Source organism: Pelodiscus sinensis, chromosome 20 (assembly GCF_052426305.1).
Source record: "Pelodiscus sinensis isolate ZL-2025 chromosome 20, ASM5242630v1, whole genome shotgun sequence".
Lineage (NCBI taxonomy): Eukaryota > Metazoa > Chordata > Testudines > Trionychidae > Pelodiscus > Pelodiscus sinensis.
In genome coordinates, this window is record NC_143071.1 from 2,330,980 (window position 1) to 2,351,612 (window position 20,633).

General features: G+C 47.0%; 1 protein-coding gene across 7 annotated transcripts in view; it reads left to right on the top strand.

Moving 5' to 3' along the window:
- RNF213 (ring finger protein 213) overlaps positions 1 to 20,633 on the top strand; it is a 109,416-nt gene that overhangs the window by 50,684 nt on the left and 38,099 nt on the right. For all 7 annotated transcript variants that reach the window (XM_089771832.1, XM_075904097.2, XM_075904101.2 and 4 more), the window contains 10 exons: positions 906 to 1,067; positions 2,458 to 3,601; positions 6,592 to 6,785; positions 9,811 to 9,963; positions 11,275 to 14,868; positions 16,292 to 16,434; positions 16,908 to 17,003; positions 17,552 to 17,670; positions 18,263 to 18,385; positions 20,105 to 20,181. In XM_089771832.1, coding sequence (XP_089627958.1) covers positions 906 to 1,067; positions 2,458 to 3,601; positions 6,592 to 6,785; positions 9,811 to 9,963; positions 11,275 to 14,868; positions 16,292 to 16,434; positions 16,908 to 17,003; positions 17,552 to 17,670; positions 18,263 to 18,385; positions 20,105 to 20,181 — 5,805 coding nt within the window. The remainder of the gene's footprint in view (positions 1 to 905; positions 1,068 to 2,457; positions 3,602 to 6,591; positions 6,786 to 9,810; positions 9,964 to 11,274; positions 14,869 to 16,291; positions 16,435 to 16,907; positions 17,004 to 17,551; positions 17,671 to 18,262; positions 18,386 to 20,104; positions 20,182 to 20,633) is intronic.

Consider the following 20,633-nt stretch of genomic DNA (forward strand, 5'->3'; position numbering starts at 1 on the left):
GCAGCTATCCTGACTGGCTAACTTCCATAGAATCATAGAGCTGGAAGAGACCTCAGGAGGTCACCAAGTCCAGCCCCCTGTCCAAGACGGGACCAATCCCAACTAAATCAACCCAGCCAGGGCTTTGTCAAACCGAGACTTAAAAACATCTAGGGATGGAGATTCCACCCCCTCCCTAGGTAATCCATCCCAGCGCTTCCCCACCCTCCTAGTGAAATATTTTTCCTAATGTCCAACCTAGACCTCTCCCATTGTAACTTGAGACCACTGCTCCTTGTTCTGCTTTACAGTGCAGTCACTGCCAAAGAGCACTGATCCTACGCAAAGCCAGGCTATCTGCGACAGTATTGAAAGTGATTTCATCTTGTCTCCAATGGCAATTACACGGTTTTCAGTGCCAGTTCAGGGACTCATGTGGTGGGAAAACCTTTTTCTAGTGACAGTTTGGTTTCATAACGTAGCCAAAGTTATTGTGTAAAAGTAGAAGCATCAGACAAAAATAATTTAGAGAGGCTAAGGGCTTTTTCTATCAAATCCACCCTGTGGCTACGGATTTCTTCACCTGCTGATAGCTAACACCTTTTGCTTTCTGAAGGTACTCACCCTTTGTTTCCTAGGGAACTGTAGCTCTCTCCCCATCTTGTCCAGCCTCTTTTATCATGTGGCCCCGATGCCTGCCCTCTGTGCTCTCCGTTAGAGGTGGGAAGGCAGGAAAGCTCTCCACAGCTGTTCATAAGCATTGGAACAAAATGCAGGACAATGTAGCACTTTAAAGACTAACAAGATGGTTTGTTAGATGATGAGCTTTCGTGGGCCAGACCCACTTCCTCAGATCAAAGCATTGGATACACTGATGAAAAGGAAAACAAAATGTGTTTGTGCTCATGCTTAGTATTCCCTGGCAGGTTTCTCTGGACACTGTCCTGCTCCTCAGCCTTCCGGAGAGCCACGGGGATAGTGAAGAGATGCGACAGTACTCTCTGGAGGAGCTCAGGGAGCTGCTGAACAAACTGATGCTGATGTCCGGAAAGGGAGACCAGGGCATGGAGGTGGAGACGTTTTCTGAGGTCAGGTTTCAATAGCTGCTTTCCACGTTCAAGTTGTTTCCTGGTTTCCAGGGGCTGGGGTTAGTCTAACCTTACAACGTTGGTTTCTAATGCTTGTGGCGAAGCTCCGGTTTTGCCTTGGGGGTCCTGGGTTTTAGACAGTTAGGGCGTGCCTCAGAGGTTCACAGTGACCCTCAACATAGCCTCTCTCCCTTTCTAGAGGCAAGGGTCACGGCCTACTGAGCCACCTTCATCACAGCTCAGTCCGTGGGTTTGGTGTGAGGACCTCTTTAGTCTGTCTTCCCTCTCACGTTGTGCATCTATGTTGGAGTGGGGAGGGTGTGGGGGAACCTGGCCCTGCCCTCTACTCCAGGTTCCAGTTCAGGGACCCTTTTGGGAGTGGCAAAAGGTAGTTTTTCTTCCACTACCAAAGCTATAGCCCTGCCCTGGGCCACTTCCCCAAACAACCTGTCCCAGCACCTTGCTCTTGGTACCTGACCACACTCATCTTCCATGACCCACGACCTTCCTCCCAGCTCCTCACCAACCACCCATTCTGAATAGGAACCTTTTAACCTTGTCCTAGAAGGTTCTTAGTGGGCTCCAGCAGTCTTATGGAGTCGGCCTGCCTTTGAATTGGTTCTAGCACATTCCCGATTGCTCTGATGCGCAGCCCCTGCCCTGCTCACTCGGGAAATGGTTCATTCCATGGCCAGTATCTTAACTTCCACCACACTCCTGCAGCCATGTGGTCTGGGTCTGTCACACACGTGATTAACATTAAAAGTTGCAGAGATGGGATGGGCTGCTTGTCTCCCCTGTGACTCCTGTTTGAATGTGGACCAGCTTGGTGTGGGAACTGGGGGTGTGTTCCCCAGCTCTTGAGCCAGACTGAAGTAAATTGGCAGGTCTCATTTCAGTCTGTAGCATCCAGCTGTCCACATCACATCCAGTCCTCTTGTTGGCTGTGCCAGCAGAATGGTCCAGATTTGAATGGGTCTGTACAGACTGAAGTTCTCTCTGGTTCCATGGGGGCTGCTCTGGTGGGCCCCGCAGGCCAGGAGCAGAGCCCTGCCTGGGGTGGGTGGGGAGTTGCCCCAGACCCTACCAGTTAAAGGGTGAGGCTTGGCGGATAACCTTCTACATCGCTAGTAATCACTGCAGGACACCTGTGAATCCCATTGGGGCTCTCCATCTCCAGGACTGTCAATTCAGGCACCATTTATTAGAACCCAAACTCTGTCCCTTTCCCTTTTAATTAAAGCTAACTGTTGTTCCACAGCTAGGAGGAAGCATCGTAGCCTCAACACTCCCTGTTATAAATACTTAGCTAGATGACATATGAAGGCTACTTATATTGCAAAGCTACTGTTCTGCACGGCATAATGCAATCTTCTTATCCCCCACACAGGTGTTTTCCAATGTCCAGAGACTTGCACAGTCCTTTATAGACCTTTATTCAGCTGGGAACATGCTCTTCCGCTCCTGGATCGCCAATGTGTACTGCTCACCCATGAGCGAGGTGTGCATTAGCATGGATTTCCATTTGAAACTTGTCCGAGAGCTTAGTGGAACGGGGAACACGACGGCGATTCTCCTGGACCTCTGCAGGAAGATGGAGACATTCTTAGATAAATGGAAATGCTTCATGGCTGAGAAGCGATCTCAGTACTTTTACCTGAACTACTACACCTCTGAGCAGTTGGTTTACCTCTGCCGAGAACTTGGAACACGGCAGCCCAGCGAGAATGCCTTAATGATGCTCTCGTTCATAAAACACCACTGCACTAGACAGGATGTGCATAAGATCTCCAAAGATGTGGTGTCTGACCGATCCAGGAAGAATATTTCTGACGTGCCGGAGCTGCTGTGCAGTGACAGAGACCTGACCATGCAACTGGAGCAGATCTGGGTTGCTTACCTAGAATGCATGAGCTCGTTCCTGCCGGACTGCTGGGATATTGATACGCTCGGCAGTTGTTTGGCCGGTCTGGCGGCTCTGGAGAAGGAACGTGTCTTTCGAGTTCTTCCCCAAGGCCTGCATATTGGCAGGCCCAACCTCATCATCTGCCCTCGGTCTGACATGCTGGCTTCAGCCCTGGCCATCTACATGCACAGTCCACGCCAAGCCCTGCCCACTTACGATGAGGTGCTCCTGTGCAGCCCCCAGACCAGCTTTGAGCAAGCCGGGCTCTTCCTGCGGCGCTGCCTCACGCTGGGCTGCCCTGGGGAGAAGGTTTACACCATGCTCTTTGCAGACGAGCTGAGCTACGATGTCAGTTACGGGCTGGAGAAGCTGTTCCAGAGCCTGTCCCGACAGAGCCACCGGGAGAAGTACCGCCTGGTGATCCTGTGTGACTGCGAGAGAGAGCACAGCTACCTCCCGTCAGTCTTCAGCCAGTACAAAGTGCACATGGTCCCCCAGGAGCCCTTGAAGGACGTCCAAACCTACCTGAGGAACCATTACCGAGTCCCACGGCCCGCAGGGTCCGCAGCGTCCGTGTTCAGTGAGAACATGTGTGTTGGGATCGTGGCCTCCAAAAGAGCTGGCGTAGGTAAGCTGCCCTATGGCAGGAGGTTTTGAAACACTAGGGGGTAGCCGGATGTGGGGGCCCTCCTGGAGCCATATCCAGAGAGAGCAACTGAGGCAGTGTGGGACCCTCCCAGACACACGGTGGAGGAGCTCATATCTATTCAGCTGTCGCTTGTGCTGAGCTCCTCTTCGGGTCTGTCTTTCAGGGTTTCACCATCATTTTAAGATCACATACGTTTAATCCTCTGTTCTCTGGGTGTCCCTAATCCGGGAACACCCTGTGGTACGGAGGAGGTGTTGGCTCTGTGCGCTGCCACTCCCCGCGCCCAGCTGGTGGAAGGGCCATGTGATGAGCCACTTCCCCGGAGGCTTTCCCCCCACTCCCTTAGTGGTGAGGGGGTTAGTGCCTGGGAGCATGGAGCCACATGGGCAGCAGGTAAACGCCCATCCCCCTCACAGCCAGGCCCTTCAGCATCTTCCCTGGCCTGGCAAAATCTTTAATCTGGCATATCTGGTTTCCTAGGGTTGCCGGCTTAAAGAGGTGCCAGTGTGTTAGATTGTGCTTTCAAAACAGGATGTGTGGGACTTCTGGGTCCTGGCTTCTCTCCCAGCCTGGCACCAGCGGGTTTTGCTTTTCTGCATCTGGCAGCAGTTCAGACTCCTACAGGAGCCCTGTGACCAGGCCTTGATGCTTTTAGGTGCCCTGCTGCACGGCTGCCTGGGCAGTGCCCTAACGGATCAGGATGGAAAATGCCTGCATTCTTGCGAGGAAGTGATCAGAGCTGAGTGGACACATGTATGCCCTTGGGATAGAAATGGGAAGCTCAGGGCAACGCTTCCAGAGAGGCAGCCATGGCTTCACTGGGGGGCCATGATTTTTGGCTGCACTCCTTTCCCTTCCTGTTGGTGCAGGGGGTGGGAACGCAGCAGTCCACACCTGGTGCGAAGCAGTTAATGGGTGCGGAGCAGGAATAGCAGCTAGGATAAATGGACACAAGTCAGACATTTTCACCTGCGGGCACTCACTGATGGACTTAAAAGTAGCCGTTTACAAAGGAATTTCGCAAGCCAACCACAGAGAGACTGGGGAATTGGCCTTCATATGCTAATTTGACACTCTCTCAAGGCTTGAACAAAGACTTGAACTGGATGGGCCATTATGAAACCAGCTTTCCTTACAGTCAACACCCCATTGATATCAAAAGCTAAGTATGGGACACTTCCAGCCCATTCAATTGGCCTCATTTACACTGACACTACAATTGACAGGTAGGATACTAGAGACTACACCTCTCTGTGGACAGAGAGATATAGATTAGGCACGTCAAAATTGCTAATGAAGCAGGGATTTAAATATCCTGCGCTTCATTAGCATAAATACGTCTGCCGCTTTTTTTGAAACAGCGCTTTTTTCGAAAAAAAAAAAACAAAAAAAAACGCAGCAGTCTAGACACGGATCTTTTGAAAAATAAACCCTTTTCTGAAAGATGGTATAAACCTCATTTTGAGGGATAAGGGATCTTTCGAAAAAGGGTTTATTTTTCAAAAGATTTGCGTCTAGACTGCCGCTTTTTTCGAAAAAGCTCCATTTCGAAAAAGAAGTGGTGGTCGTGTTTATGCTAATGAAGAGTGGGATATTTAAATCCCTGCTTCATTAGTAATTTCGATGTGCCTAATCTACATCTCTGTCAACAGAGAAGTATAGTCTAGACACAGCGGTACTCTTTTCCTCTCCTCCTTCCCCCTTTTTCTATTATACATTCAGTTCCCGCCCTTTCCTCTCCGCTGTGCTCCTCTGAAGAAGTAGGTTGTGCCCACAAAAGCTCTTGATACTGCACATATATTTGTGTTAGTCTGTAAGGTGCTACAGGACTACTTTGTTTTTTAAAGTTACAGACTAACACGGCTGCCCCTCTGAGACATTCTCTGATCCGACTGAGACTGACATGGAACCAGCCAAGAATCTAGGAACTGCAACCAACTCTTTCTGGGTCCCCTTTCCATCAGTTCACCCAGTGGCAGCTGAGTCGGAGTCACTGGCCATTGGGTTTTATGTCCAAAAGCCTACAGGAGAGGAAACTTAAGGCCCTTTGACATAGATTCAGGACATCCCCGTATTAGTCGCCTCGGTATATATCCGTTCCGCACAAAAGTCATTAACATTTGTAGGAACTGATGCATCATAAGTCCTCCCATTCTCTGCTTTTAAGTTGCACAAACCCACCCTCCCCCAATTTTCACACATGCAAGTCAGCCATGGGGGAAAAAAATCCTCCTCGTTAAGCTGTTTCGCTGTATGTCCAAGTTTTTTGGAATGTACCTTGGACTTGCAGCAAGGACGGCTTGTACTTTGAAGCCTCCCTGCTGCCTGCCTTACATGGGACTATGTTTTTAGAGGTCATGCTGTCTGGGAACAGACAATAGTTTGTGTAAGTCCTAATGAAAAGATCACGAATAGCAACATTTTTCTCACCAGGCTTCTCAGTGGATTCCTGCAGTATGGGCAAAGCCATTGTTCAGTGGCAGGAAACTGCTTCACCTCAGACCCTGAGCCATCAACAACTGCATATTCAGGCCTTTCCTCCTCTCTGAATAGATTCTTAGGCCAGCTCTACACTAGACCTGAAAGGTCAGGTTAAGGCGCACAAGTCCAGCTATGTAAAATACATAGGTGGAGTTGGCTTATCTTAAGTTGATCTTGACACCATCTTCACAGTAGGAGGTCTGGCTTTCCTTACTCCTTGCAGCTGCAAGGAGAATCAGCACTGACCAGAGCTGCCCTCAGCGTTCGATTAGCAGATCTTAACTAGACTTGCTAAATTGAACGCCAGAAGATTGATTTCTGGCATGGCAAGTGGAGAGACAGCCTCAGAAAAATAATCAAGAGGCAGACTGAATTTAGGAAGCAGCTGCCCATTTTTTCCAATTTGGCGGTCCACCTTTTTTCTATATATTCTTGCTTTTCTGGTTCTTTACTTAAAATTAATGAGTCCTTTTTAAAAATGATGATAGGAAAATCCCTCTATGTGAAGAGACTACATGAAAAACTGAAGACAAAACTACCTGATGTGAGAGAGCTTCCAAACACCATCCGGCTAATTGAACCCCACATAGATGAGGACAAAGTGCTGAAATCTCTCCTGCCTTTCCTGCGCTGGCAGCACCAGCAAAAACCCATGATCTTCCATTTTGACATCACCTCTTCAGTGAGTACATCACAGCTTCTCCTTTTGTGAAGAGTGTTTGGTATCTTTCAAAAAGTTGTTCCTTTAAAACTTACCTCTTTTTCCTAAACGAGGTATTTTATTAGGTGATGTTATTTCTAATCAAAGAACAGTTCAACATTGGTAGTAGGAGGGAAGTAGATAGGCTTGGAAGGATTAAATTTGTATTAGTAAATGTGGGTAAAATTATATTTCAGTGTACATTCATGCAAACTGATGAAGATCTATTCCTACAGTAATCATAGGATACTAGGACTGGAAGGGACCTCGAGAGGTCGAGTCCAGTCCCCTTCCCTCATGGCAGGACCAAATACTGTCTAGACCATCCCTGAGAGACATTTATCTAACCTACTCTTAAATATCTCCACAGATGGAGATTCCACAACCTCCCTGGGCAATTCATTCCAGTGTCTGACTACCCTGACAGGAACTTTTTCCTAATGTCCAACCTAAACCTCCCTTGCTGCAGTTTAAGCCCATTGCTTCTTGTTCTATCCTCAGAGGCCAAGATGAACAAGTTTTCTCCCTCCTCCTTAAGACACCCTTTTAGATACCTGAAAACTGCTATCATGTCCCCCCTCAATCTTCTCTTATCTAAACTAAACCAATGCAATTCCTTCAGCCTTCCCTCATAGGTTGTGTTTTCTAGACCTTTAATTATTCTCGTTGCTCTTCTCTGGACCCTCTCCAATTTCTCCACATCTTTCTTGAAATGCGGTGCCCAGAACTGAACACATTACTCCAATTGAGGCCTAACCAGCACAGAGGAAAGGGTTCAGAAAAGGGCAACTAAAATGATTAGGGGTTTAGAACGGGTCCCATATGAGGAGAGGTTAAAGTGACTGAGACTTTTCAGTTTAGAAAAGAGGAGACTGAGGGGGGATATGATAGAGGTCTATAAAATCATGAGTGGTGTGGAGAGGGCAGATAAAGAAGTGTTATTTATTAGTTCCCTAAATAGAAGAACTAGAGGACACCAAATGAAATTAATGGGTAGCAGGTTTAAAACTAATAAAAGAAAGTTCTTGACAAGCGTGTAGTCAACCTGTGGAACTCCTTGCCAGAGGAGGCTGTGAAGGCTAGGACTATAACAGAGTTTAAAGAGAAGCTAGATAATTTCATGGAGGTTAGGTCCATAAAAGGCTATTGGCAAGGGGATAAAATGGTGTCCTTGGCCTCTGTTTGTCAGAGGCTGGAGAGGGATGGCAGGAGACAAATCGCTTGATCATTGTCTTCCCTCTCTGGGGCACCTGGTGCTGGCCACTGTCGGCAGACAGGATACTGGGCTAGATGGACCTTTGGTCTGACCCAGTATGGCCATTCTTATGAGTAGAGCAGAAGAATGACTTCTCGTGTCTTGCTCACAACACACCGGTTAATGCATCCCAGAAACAATGTCCCTTTGAAAAACTGCTAACTCTCCTCAGTTGTTTTTCCCCTCAGTCTCGATTCCCATGGGACCTTACCTATCAGCTCTCTGAGCTTACCAAAATCCGCCTTCCTGAAATCCATTGTCTCTATTATGCTATCCTCCCTTCTACCCTTCCTTAGAATTGTGAACTCTGATTTCATGATCACTTTCACCCAAGCTGCCTTCCACTTTCAAATTCTCAACCAGTTCCTCCCTATTTGTTAGGATCGAATCTAGAACAGCTTCCCCCCTGGTAGCTTTTTCAACCTGAAATAAAATGTCTCCAATGCAGTCCAAGAACTGATTGGATAGTTTGTGCCCCGCAGTGTTATTTTTCCAATATATATTTGGATAGTTGTAGTCCCCCATCACCACCAAATCTTGGGCTTTGGATGATTTTGTTTAAAAAAAGCCTCATCCACTTCTTCCACCTGGGTAGGTGGCCTGTAGTAGACTCCTAGCATGACATCACCTTTGTTTTTAATCCCTTTTAGCCTAACCCAAAGACTCTCAACACTTCTGTCTCCTATGTCCATCTCCACCTCACTCCAAGTGTGTTCATTTTTAATGTATAAGGCAACACCTCCTCCCTTTTTTCCTTGTCTGTCCTTCCTGAGCAAGCTGTATCCTTCTATACAAACATTCCAATCATGTGTATTATTCCACCAAGTTTCTGTAATAATTAGAATTTACAGATAAGGCAAAGTAAGAAAACAGCGGCTTGAGAACTTAGGGTACGTCTACACTACATGCCTCTGTCGGCAGAGGCATGTAGGTTTGTTTATTCAGCAAAGGTAAATGAAGCCGCGATTTAAATGATCGCGGCTTCATTTAGATTTACATGGCTGCCGCGCTGAGCCGACAAACAGCTGATCAGCTGTTTGTCGGCTCGCCGCTAGTCTGGACGTTCCCCCTGTCGACATCAAAGCCCTTTGTCGGCAGCCCCGGTAAACCTCATTCCACGAGGAATAACGGGGCTGCCGACAAAGGGCTTTGATGTCGACAGGGGGAACGTCCAGACTAGCGGCGAGCCGACAAACAGCTGATCAGCTGATTGTCGGCTCAGCGCGGCAGCCATGTAAATCTAAATGAAGCCGCGATCATTTAAATCGCGGCTTCATTTACCTTTGCCTACAACCCTAATCTACATGCCTCTGCCGACAGAGGCATGTAGTGTAGACACAGCCCAAGTGTGAAAATCCAGTGATTCAGGCTTTGGAGTTAGGCTGGTTACCAATGGACACTAGCAGTTGAACAGCAAAACCAACTATGTGATTTGTTAATTTAAAGTTGTTTGTATATTTTTGACATGTGATGTCGACAGTTTGTGCTTTAATGGTTTATAAAGGTTTAGGTTTCTGAATCTAAACATCTACCAGCATTAATTAATTTTGACTCCCTCTATAGTTTTCTGCAACTGTAGGTAATATCAAATGTTTATATTTAATAATTTTAAATATTTTATCTAGCTTATCTATAAATACATATATGGATATTGATATTATCCATATACATCTGTGTATATCAAATTCTGCCAAGCCTAGACATTTCTCTCTCCTCATTCTTTGTTCTAATAAGTCTCTGGTATTCTCGCAGGTGCAGAGTGGAATTCCAGAATTTCTCTTCAAGCTGTTAGTTCTACAGTATCTGACAGATACAGAGGGGAACATGTGGCTACGCCTGCCATGCCATTTGTATATTGTTGAAATTCTCGAAGTATCCCCAGCACCTAAGAAGCCAGGCAGATTTGTATGTATATGTACATATGCCATTTCTTTACATCTGTCCCTGGTCTGTGAGGTTTTGTCTTACTCATATTTACTGAGAACTCTTTTATGCGGTGATGTAATACAGATCCCTCATATTTTAATTTATTGTAATGCATTATGTGTCTTCAGTCCAAAGTGCTATTATAAATGTTCCTGCTTTACGTGAAATGCATCCAACAGGGGTGGGCAAACTCAGGCCTAGGGGCTGGATCCGGCCTGCCCAGCAGATTAACAGAGGTGCATTCGTACAGCTGGTGGCCTGTGTTCAGCTGCCCCTTCCTCCACCTAGCTCCATCCTGCAGCTAGCTGATCCCAGGATTCATCTGCTAGCTATGTGGGGTGGTGGTGGAGGGCAGGTGGAGGGGAAATGGGAGTGCTCAAGTCAGGATGTCCCTCTGCCTCTTCCACCTTCCCCCCACTCATTCTCTCTGTGTCTCTCTCCTCCCCATACCCCATTTCTGCAGAGAAGGGGAGGCAAGAGAAAACAGCCCAGGACAGCTTTCTCTGTCTTAGAGACAGCATGTGGCTTCTCTTAGAAACTTGCCCAGCAGCAGTCAGTACGTGCACACACACACGCGCACACACACAGTCTGTGCCACCTACACACTCTCTCCTAGTCTCTGTGCCACACACATTCAGTCTGTCTCTCAAATACAGAGTGTGTTTTTTCTCTCTCTAGCCTCATCATTTCCGCCCAATACCCCACGTCTTCCAGGAGGGCTTGGAGCCACGTCATGACAACATACCAAAATTGATGAAGTGCTCCCCCCTACTCCCCTGGCGAAAATCACTGCCCTCCCCAGCATACAACATTTAAAGCCACCCAGATTTCCTCAATTCACTCACCACTAAATGCTACTTCACACTGGCTGTATGGTGCAGGTTGCACTACACCATTTGTGTAGTAAGAGAAATACCAAGTCTGAGCTCTTAAATTTTATCTTGGAGTATTTGTTTCCGAATGTAAATTCGGACAGAGTCAGGGAGAAGAGGAAATGACTGAAATGGCCCTCTCTCTGTGAGACAGTATTAGACCGATAGGGCGGCGGTACATGTGGATAAGAAGGCTGTGGAGAAAGGGAATATATGAGGAATTTTTATTGCACCTACACTCGCATTCTGTATATCCTGCTCTTCACTTTTATTAAGTGCCCTAGCTGTGTAACTCTGCTGTAGCTAATCAGTCCTGCCAAAAAAGGGAGTCCACAATCTGCAAGCACATGTAAAAGAAACAGCATGAGAAGATTAAGGCTACAACCTTACAAGTTTTGTTTGTTCCTTCCTCTTACAGATGGCACATAGACAGAAGTATAATTTCCATGATGTGTTCCCCAAAATAACATGCAAGTCTCCCAAAGAAGTGCTGGATATGGATATGGAAAGAGATCCTTCTCTGTGCTACACAGAACCTGGCATGGATCAGAAGGAGTTCTGCAGTGAGGCCTTCCAGAGACCTTTCCAGTACTTGAAACGATTTGACCGTGGGGATAACCTTGATATGTTCTGCTATGAAAAAGGCTCTGTTGAAGGGACCCCAGTGGAGTGTCTACAGCTGTTCCTGATACATTGTGGGGTGATCGATCCTACCTGGTCAGAACTGCGAAACTTTGCTTGGTTTCTGAATGTTCAGCTGAGAGACTGTGAAGCATCTGTTTTCTGTAACCCTGCCTTTATCCAGGACACTCTGCAGGGTTTCAAAAATTTTGTGGTCACCTTTATGGTTTTAATGGCCAGGGATTTTGCAACACCCTCACTAACCATTTCTGATCAGAGCCCAGGGCGACAAGTTTTTGACATGGAAGGAGTCACAGAAGAGGATCTTATTCCTTTCCGCATTCGGAAAAAGTGGGAGTCTGAGCCCCACCCATACATTTTTTTTAACGAAGACCGCATATCCATGACGTTCATTGGCTTCCATCTGCAGCCCAATAACAATGGTGGCATTGATGCCATTAATCCCACGACTGGCAACATCATCAAGAAAAATGTAATGACCACACAGCTGTATCAGGGATTGGTACTACAGAGAGTTCCCTTCAATATTAATTTTGATCAGCTGCCCAGAAGTGAGAAGCTAGAGAAACTGTGCATGGTTTTGGGAATCCAGTGGCCAATGGATCCTGATGAAACCTATGAGCTCACCACAGACAATATACTCAAGATTTTTGCTATTGAGATGCGATTCAGATGTGGCATCCCGGTTATTATCATGGGGGAAACCGGCTGTGGGAAAACGAGGCTTATAAAATTTCTGTGTGAGCTGCGCAGGAGTGGCGTGGATGCAGAGAACATGAAACTTGTGAAAGTTCATGGAGGCACAAGCGCGGAGATGATCTATGCCAAGATCCGGGAAGCTGAAAACGTTGCCATCTCCAATAAACGGCAACATCAGTTTGACACGATCCTGTTTTTTGATGAAGCCAACACGACTCAAGCTGTTGGCAGTATCAAGGAAATTTTGTGCGACCGTACAGTTGAAGGGCAGCCTTTGGCCAGCAGCTCAGGTTTGCAGATCATAGCAGCATGCAACCCTTACCGTAAGCACACCGAAAAGATGATTCAGCGCTTGGAGTCTGCTGGTCTAGGCTACCGTGTAAAAGCAGAGAAGACCAAAGATAAGCTTGGCTCTATTCCACTGCGGCAGCTTGTGTACCGTGTCCATGCTCTGCCTCCAAGCATGATCCCTCTGGTGTGGGATTTTGGGCAGCTGAACAATATCACTGAAAGAAGCTATATCCAGCAGATCGTACAAAGACTTACTGAGTCAGTACAAATATCTGCAGCTGAAATTGAGGTGGTCACAGATGTGCTTTTTGCCTCTCAGACTTACATGAGAGGAAGAAATGATGAATGCAGCTTTGTCAGCCTCCGAGATGTGGAGCGCTGTGTGGAAGTTTTCAAGTGGTTTTATGGCCACAGTGAGCTTCTGCTAAATAATTTAGAGCAGTATGTGGCAAAGGAGAGGCCTGATAAATGTGACACGCAGAGAAACAGAGTCATCTGGTCCTTAGTACTTGCAGTCGGTGTTTGCTATCATGCATCTCTGGAGAAGAAAAAGTTGTACAGAAGTGTTATCTGTAAGTACCTTCCAAAACCTTATGATAGCCAGAAAGGGATTCTGGAAGAAATCAGCCTAATGCAGGATCTGTTCTTGAGTGGTGCACCTCTGAGAAAAACCATAGCAAGGAACTTAGCCTTGAAGGAAAACGTCTTTATGATGGTCATCTGCATAGAGCTTAAAATTCCTCTGTTTCTTGTTGGAAAGCCTGGGAGTTCCAAATCCCTTGCCAAAACCATCGTGACTGATGCCATGCAAGGGCAAGCTGCTCATTCTGATCTTTACAGGGAACTGAAACAGATCCATCTGGTGTCCTTCCAGTGCAGTCCCCACTCCACTCCTGAGGGAATCATTGGCACCTTCAAGCAGTGTGCTCGTTTCCAGGATGGAAAGAACTTGAAGGAATATGTCTCTGTGGTGGTGCTTGATGAGATTGGGCTGGCAGAAGACTCTCCAAAAATGCCCCTGAAGACCCTGCACCCGCTTTTGGAAGATGGTTGCATTGATGATGATCCGCTTCCTCACAAAAAGGTTGGTTTCGTTGGGATCTCCAACTGGGCCCTAGATCCCGCCAAGATGAATCGAGGTATCTTTGTATCACGTGGCGATCCCAGCAACAAAGAGCTCATAGAAAGCGCAAAGGGGATTTGCTGTTCCGACCGCATCATCCTGCCAAGAATTGAACGCTACTTTCCTATCTTTGCAGATGCATATGAAAAGATTTGCAAGACCCAAGACAGGGAGTTCTTTGGGTTACGCGACTACTACAGCCTCATAAAAATGATTTTTGCTCTGACTAAGACCTCAAAAAGAGAGCCCACTCCTCGAGACCTAGGACAGGTTGTTCTCCGTAACTTCAGTGGCAAAGATGACATAGATGCCTTGAACATATTTATGTCTAGGATCCCAAAAGAAGGAGAAATGCACGCTGATGATGTCAGCACCATTGATCTGGTCTGGCAGAACATTTGCAGTGACAGTGAAGATGGTGAATGCAGATACCTGCTGGTATTAACTGAAAATTATGCTGCACTGCAGATCCTCCAGCAGGCTTATTTCACCAAAAGACATCAACCAGAGATTATCTTTGGCTCCAGCTTTCCCAAGGACCAAGAATACACCCAAATCTGCAGGAACATCAACCGTGTGAAGATCTGCATGGAAATTGGGCAGATGGTGGTCCTCCTCAACCTGCAGAATCTCTATGAAAGCCTGTATGATGCTCTCAACCAATATTATGTCTACCTTGGTGGCCAAAAGTACGTTGATTTGGGTTTGGGGACCCATCGCGTGAAATGCAGAGTGCACCCCAAGTTCCGTTTGATTGTCATTGAAGAAAAAGAGGTTGTATACAAACACTTTCCCATCCCACTGATCAACAGGCTTGAGAAGCACTACCTGGATATTAATACCGTCCTGGACAAAAGGCAAAGAGACATTGTGGAGGAGCTAAAGAAGTGGGTGGATGACTTCATAGCAGTAGATACAGAGAAGTACCTGCGAGGCAGGCAGGAATATAGGCCTTCTGATGTCTTCATTGGTTACCACTCTGATACGTGTGCCTCAGTTGTCCTGCAGGTGACTGAGAAGCTGAAGCAGCAGTACCATCTTGATGAACTGATGCCAGAAGTTCAACAAGAAGCCCAACTGGTGCTGCTCAACTGTGCGACGCCAGATTCGGTAGTTCGTTTGGGCAGTTCGCGGCTGAGTTGTGCAGCGGACCATCTGGCCAACAAGTACTTCAAAGAGCAGCAGCACACGTCTCTTGGGGATTTCCTCCATGCCCATATCCATGCAGAGTCCAGGCATCGCACAATCTTCACAGAGGTGAGTCTCCTTAACATTTCTCTTTGAAAATATCTGTAGGTGCACCAGATGGATATGCACTAGAGTTTTGCGTTCACTTTGTGGGTAATATAGGGTCTGTTGACATAAGCAGGTGTGATGTGGGCCTGCTCGTTATTTGCAAATATAGTGATGTGAGGTGAAAGGTGCATTTCCAGTCATCTTGCTGGCTCGTCCTGGAGCCTTTAATATCTGTGTGGCCTCAGCATTCATGAGGCAGTATTTCCAGAGATTTTCAAGGGCAGAAATAGGAGTTCACAGCCTAATTATCCTTTGTGCCTTTGAAAATCTTCCTCCTCTGAATACTTGGACAAAAAATTAGCCCTTAGCAAGGTCTCCAGACCAGATCCAGATGTGGCAAGGGTTTGTGGCATGGGAGACAAGTAATTGAAATGAAAAGGAAAATGGACAAAGCCATCTCCTATGTAGCATTGTAACCATGGCAGACCTGGAATATCAGGAGACAGTAGCTTGTAATGGACCCACTTCTGTTAGTGAGAGGGGCAAGTGTTCCAGCTGCACAGAGCTCTTCTTCTGGCCGTGCTCTTCAAAGCTTTCCTCTCTCGCTAACAAAAGTTGAGCCAATAAAAAATAAAAATCACCTGCCTCGTCTTGGCAGTATGTTCTTGGGCCACGTGAGAGTGCTAGGCTTAGGTGTCACTTGGAACCCTTAACATCTACAGCCATGCATGGTGGGAGGGGCTGGGGATGACCACACCATGTGTGTAGTGCAGGGCTTAGAAAACAAAACGGTTCACTCATCAATCTTAGGCTGTTAATTCTGAGCAGTAGCAGAGGTAGACTGTGGAGTTATTCACAGAAGAAGGCGACCTAAAACAAAGGATGGAAGAGGTATCGTGCACCAGACTGTTTCTTTTTTCCCTTGCAGCTGCTGAAGGACTTCACATTTTTCCGACATGTGTTAGCCAGACGCTGCGTACAAACAACACTTATGCACAAGATGCAGGGCAACACCCTAATAAAAATCTTTGCATCCTCCTCTTTGCACTTTCCAGTAACTGGGGATGGAAGGAAGGTGTGCCTTCTGACTAGGATGTATACTGCCCCTAGACCCCACTGGTCAGGGCCTCCTTAACACTTGCCTTTTGTATCTACCTCTGGGTAGTTGGTTTAGTCCTCCAGCTAGTCCATGTGGAGCCTGAGAATGCTCAAAGAAACCCAAAACACTTCCCCAAAAGGCAGGTCTCATGGACTGTGTGAAAGGGGGTTATTGAAGTGTAAACATGACGAGAGTCAAGGGAGAAGAGCTCTACCAGAAAGGGCCTTACATATGAGGCTGAGTGGCATCGCTATCAAAGATAGGCAGGCAAAGGTGGTCATTCAGTTGCTACTTTCCTTGTTCGTGTCTGAGCTAAGAACTGACTTTGCTATTCTTGTCTCTAAGATCACCACATTCTCCAGGCTTCTGACAGCTACCGACTCTGAGCATTTGAAGGCAGAAGTGCAGGGGAAGGTTCAGAACCTCTCCATCCGGTCCTGGTCTCTTCAGCAATTCGACACGGAACACTCATTCCTGAAGGAAATTCGGTGAGTCATCTGCCTTCTGCTCGGAGGAGCTGACAGTCTGGGCTGAGTTCAATACTGACAGATTGTTAGGGTGGTAAGTATGGGACAAAAGAGAGGGTAGGAAGGAAGAGGGGGCAAAGTTAAGGTGAGGGGGTGGGTAAGGTGACTTGGAGCATATTGTATTATTGCCAAGTTGATAAAGGGGAATTTGTTTCTAAAATTACACTACAATTACATGGAAAACCACGAGTAGTCCTGTGGCACCTTAGAGACTAACCAAAATATATTGCATCATGAGGTTACATGGACAAAACTCACTTCATCAGATGAATTGGAGTGGAAACAGAAACATATATAAAAATAAACAGCAGAGTACCTGTCGATTGTATGACATTTGTGGTTGTTACATAGAGGGGATGTTTAATGTCTTGTTCTCTGTGCAAGTAGCCACGGTTCCTATGGAAGCATTTTCTCTATTTTCTTTTTTGCCCCAGGAATTTCCTTGATTCTACAGATGGACACAAAATCCTAATTATTCAGATGGACTTTGAAGAGGGTTCTCAAAGCGCCCAGCTCGTTGCCTCAGCCAAGTATGTCCTGCTGCATGAGATTGTTGCTGACTGTTGTAAGGTCCCTCCCTCCCCATGCATTTGGGAGCATCACTCGTTGGGGCATCTCGTTCCCCAGTATAGCAGATGTATCTAATCGAGACCCTGCCAGGCTTTAGACAATATCTCTCTCTCTCTCTCGACTTTTAGTTGAAAGCTCAGAAATGCTGAGGAAAGTGGGGGATGGCTACCAAAAAAAGTGGGATGCCAATGGGCGCAAACAGTCCCACTGGTTTCCTTTACTCCTTGCAGGAGTGGGACTACCAAGCCAACAGGGGCACCCTCTGAGTTTGATTTAGCTGATCTTAATTAAACCCATTATATCGAACTCCAGAAGATCAATCCTTGAAGTGAAGACATGGCCTCAGTTTGTGTTTGCCTCTTACAGGAGGGGTGGGGCGGAAGAGATTCCAGTGCCCTGTGGTCAGTGTTGTGGAAGGATGGTATGCGTGCCCTGGAAGCCTGAACAAGGTTGCCCTGTTTAGGGTACCGTACTGAACTTATCTTTGGACTTGTTCCTTCCCTCCTAGATACTCGGCTGTTAATGAAATTAACAAGGTGGAGTTGGGAGACATCTCAGTCTTTGTCTACTTTATCACTAAGCTGTCCCGGATCGAAGGTGGAACCTCTTACGTGGGATTCCATGGAGGTGAGGCTGGCATTTTCAGAGCTCCTGATTTGATCCAGGAGCCAAAAGACTGTTGTGGTTTCCGGTCAGTGCATGCTCCTTTTTAAACAGGGCTGTGTCAGTGTTTTCTGTGGATTGTCAGAGCTGCTAGTGCTCGCTGTGAGCCCCAGCTCACCTGGATCCTCCCAGTGTCTTTTGGAAGCCTGCCTTATTTCGGTACTCAGCACTAAATAAATACTCCTCCAGTTTCATGTGGTAGAAACCCCAGCTGTTGCCCCTCCCCCCCCCCACCCGCCACATGGCTAGGCTCAATTTTCCCCAGCAGGTCCTACCAGCCCTGTTGTGCCCTGAGGAGTCTCTTTGTTTTAACTGCATCCTCTGGGCCCCCTTAACAGGCTTATCTTTCCAGGTGAGGAGAATCCCACACTGCCACATCCAGGGCATGTCACTGCAACTTCTTAATTGGCAGGATCGCTGTCCAGTGATACAAGAATCAAACCATGGCAGTTCAGAGCATAAATCATTAGGCTGTTGGGCCGGGCCCGTCTGTTGTGTGGAAGTGTCCATGGAAGTGCATGTTACACACCTGAAATGCCTTGTTCTCTGCTTTCAGGGCTGTGGCAGTCCGTGCACCTCGACGACCTCCGCAGATCCAAGGACATGGTCTCTGATGTAACTGCCTTAAGGAACCTCACTCTCAGCCAACTGTTCTGTGAAGATGTGGGCAAGCCTGAACGTACGCTACATGCTGGGTTCTCCTTCCTCTCGCCCCCTCTCCCCAGGCTCCCTAGGGGGATAGGAAGGAGAGGTCCATGAATCCCAGGCCTATTGATGTGTGGAGATCAGTGAGTCAGCACATGAAAGAAAAGCATCCTCATTCAGCCCAGAGGTTCAAATACAGGGCTGGGCAATAATTTTTGCAGGGGGGGCCACTTAAAGAATTTTGTTATGTGGTCACAGGCTGGCTCCATCTCTCGAAAGGGGTGGGGCAGAAGGGGCGGGGAACTAGCCTCCCCCCAATGTTGTCAGGGGCAGGAGGCTTTGAATTAAAAACTGCAAAGGGCCTGTGGCTCCTGGACCTGCTACTACCACGTTGCATGGCAGCTGCTTGGAGTTGCTGTGGCTGTCTGAGGTGCTCACGGCTCTGGCCCCTGCCAGGGTAGCACCACGATAGGGAGCTGTTAGCCATTTAAATAGGATCCTGATGCCTGAGCCATCACCTGGAAATTTGGTGGCATGGGCAGCAGGACATAAATAGAGAGCAGCCAGATGCAGTCCGCGGGTCCGGATCAAGGCGGCCTGGATTCGGCTCCCAGGCTGCATCTTACCCAGCCCTATTCTAATAAGAGCTCTCAAGTATTAGAAAAGTTTTCAAAACTGTAAAAAATACCATAAATACAATGTAAGTTTTGTAAACTGGACATCTGCTATTTATTTCTGGTAGAGCAGTGCATGACTCTGGGCATACCAAACATAAAATCTCAGTTTATTCCTTCTTTGGAGGCTATTGAATGGGCTACAGAGGATACATGCTGTTGGGTACCCCCTCTTAGGACTGGAATAGAAGGGCATGCAGCATTTCAGGACTTGATTATGTGAGAAAGGGTCCTAGAATTTGAATAATGGGAGTTTTGCTGCTCAGAATTCAGGTGCTCTGGCTAAGGACTGAGAGAAGGTCAGCATGGGAAACAGTTTCTCACGGTCATGAATAGATTTTTGTTTTTCATTCACCTAAATACATAGAAGGAAAACATACTTTCCAAGAACAACGAGGAGTCCCTAATAAATCTGTTAATCTTTAAGTTACCACAGGACTCCCCATTGTTTTTGCAGATGCAGACTAATGCAGCTACCCCTATTAGGATTATACTTTCCCCAATTCTTCCTGCTTTCTTCTTTCACTACATTCCTTAATGGAGGACTGAGGCCAGCTCTACATTAGACCTGGAAGGTCTGCCTAAGATACACAACTAAGCTACTTAAATAACATAGTTGGCATTGACTTATCTTAAGCCAAGCTTGGCACCGTCTCCACAGCAGGAGGTTGACAGGAGCAAATGTTCCCATTGGCTTCTCTTGCTCCTTGCAAGGAGTAGGAGTACTGGCACTAACTGGAGGCACCCTCAGCGTTCGATTTAGTGGGTCCTTACTAGACCTACTAAATCGAACGCAAGATTAATCTCCAGCACAGCAAGTGGTGACATGGTCTGAGACTAAAAGTGTGGGTTCAATGCCTGCCCCACCAGCTCTGAAATCATGGTCACTTGCTTGTGAAGGCCTATGGGTTCAGCATCTGCAGCTGTGCTTAAAGATCCACACTCAGCTGCTCTGCAGGTGAGCAGAGACTCTACAGATGATCTAGTGCTTTAGTGTCCAGTCTGTAGAACCTCTTCATCCCATTGCCCTAGTAGTGAATTGTGTTTTTCTAATGTGAAGTTGTGTATTGTGATTGCAGCTATGATAGTGGATGGAGAAGAGCAAGAGGAGGAGATGGAGGTTGAAACATCAGTGTCTGAAGCAGAGGAACATGATGTAAGTTCAGTATCCATTCCTTTGACTGACTAAATAGGCCTCTTTGCTCTCTCTAAGATATCACACGTTTTGTACTGAAATTCCTCCCTGACCCTTGCAACGCTGCCATTCACTTCAGGAACACTTGATTATTGAAAATGATGGCCTATAAAAATCAGAATCATTAAAGAAATGATTCTCTACATCACTCCGTGGATTCCCCTGGGCTGCTCTGTCACTCACTCTGAGTCTCTAGGGCTACGGTCTACATTTCCGAGCATTTACCTTCATTCACTTGCAGTTGAAACCATGTTAGTATCAAACTCCTGTCCTTACTGGCTAGGGGACCTAGGCCAGAACCGGGTAGTGCTGGCTTGTGCTCGCCACGCTTTACACAAACTCCAAAGAATATGGAACTGTCAGACTGAATCTGCACAGGACTTGCATCTCACTGATGTCTGCGTTTCCCGGGT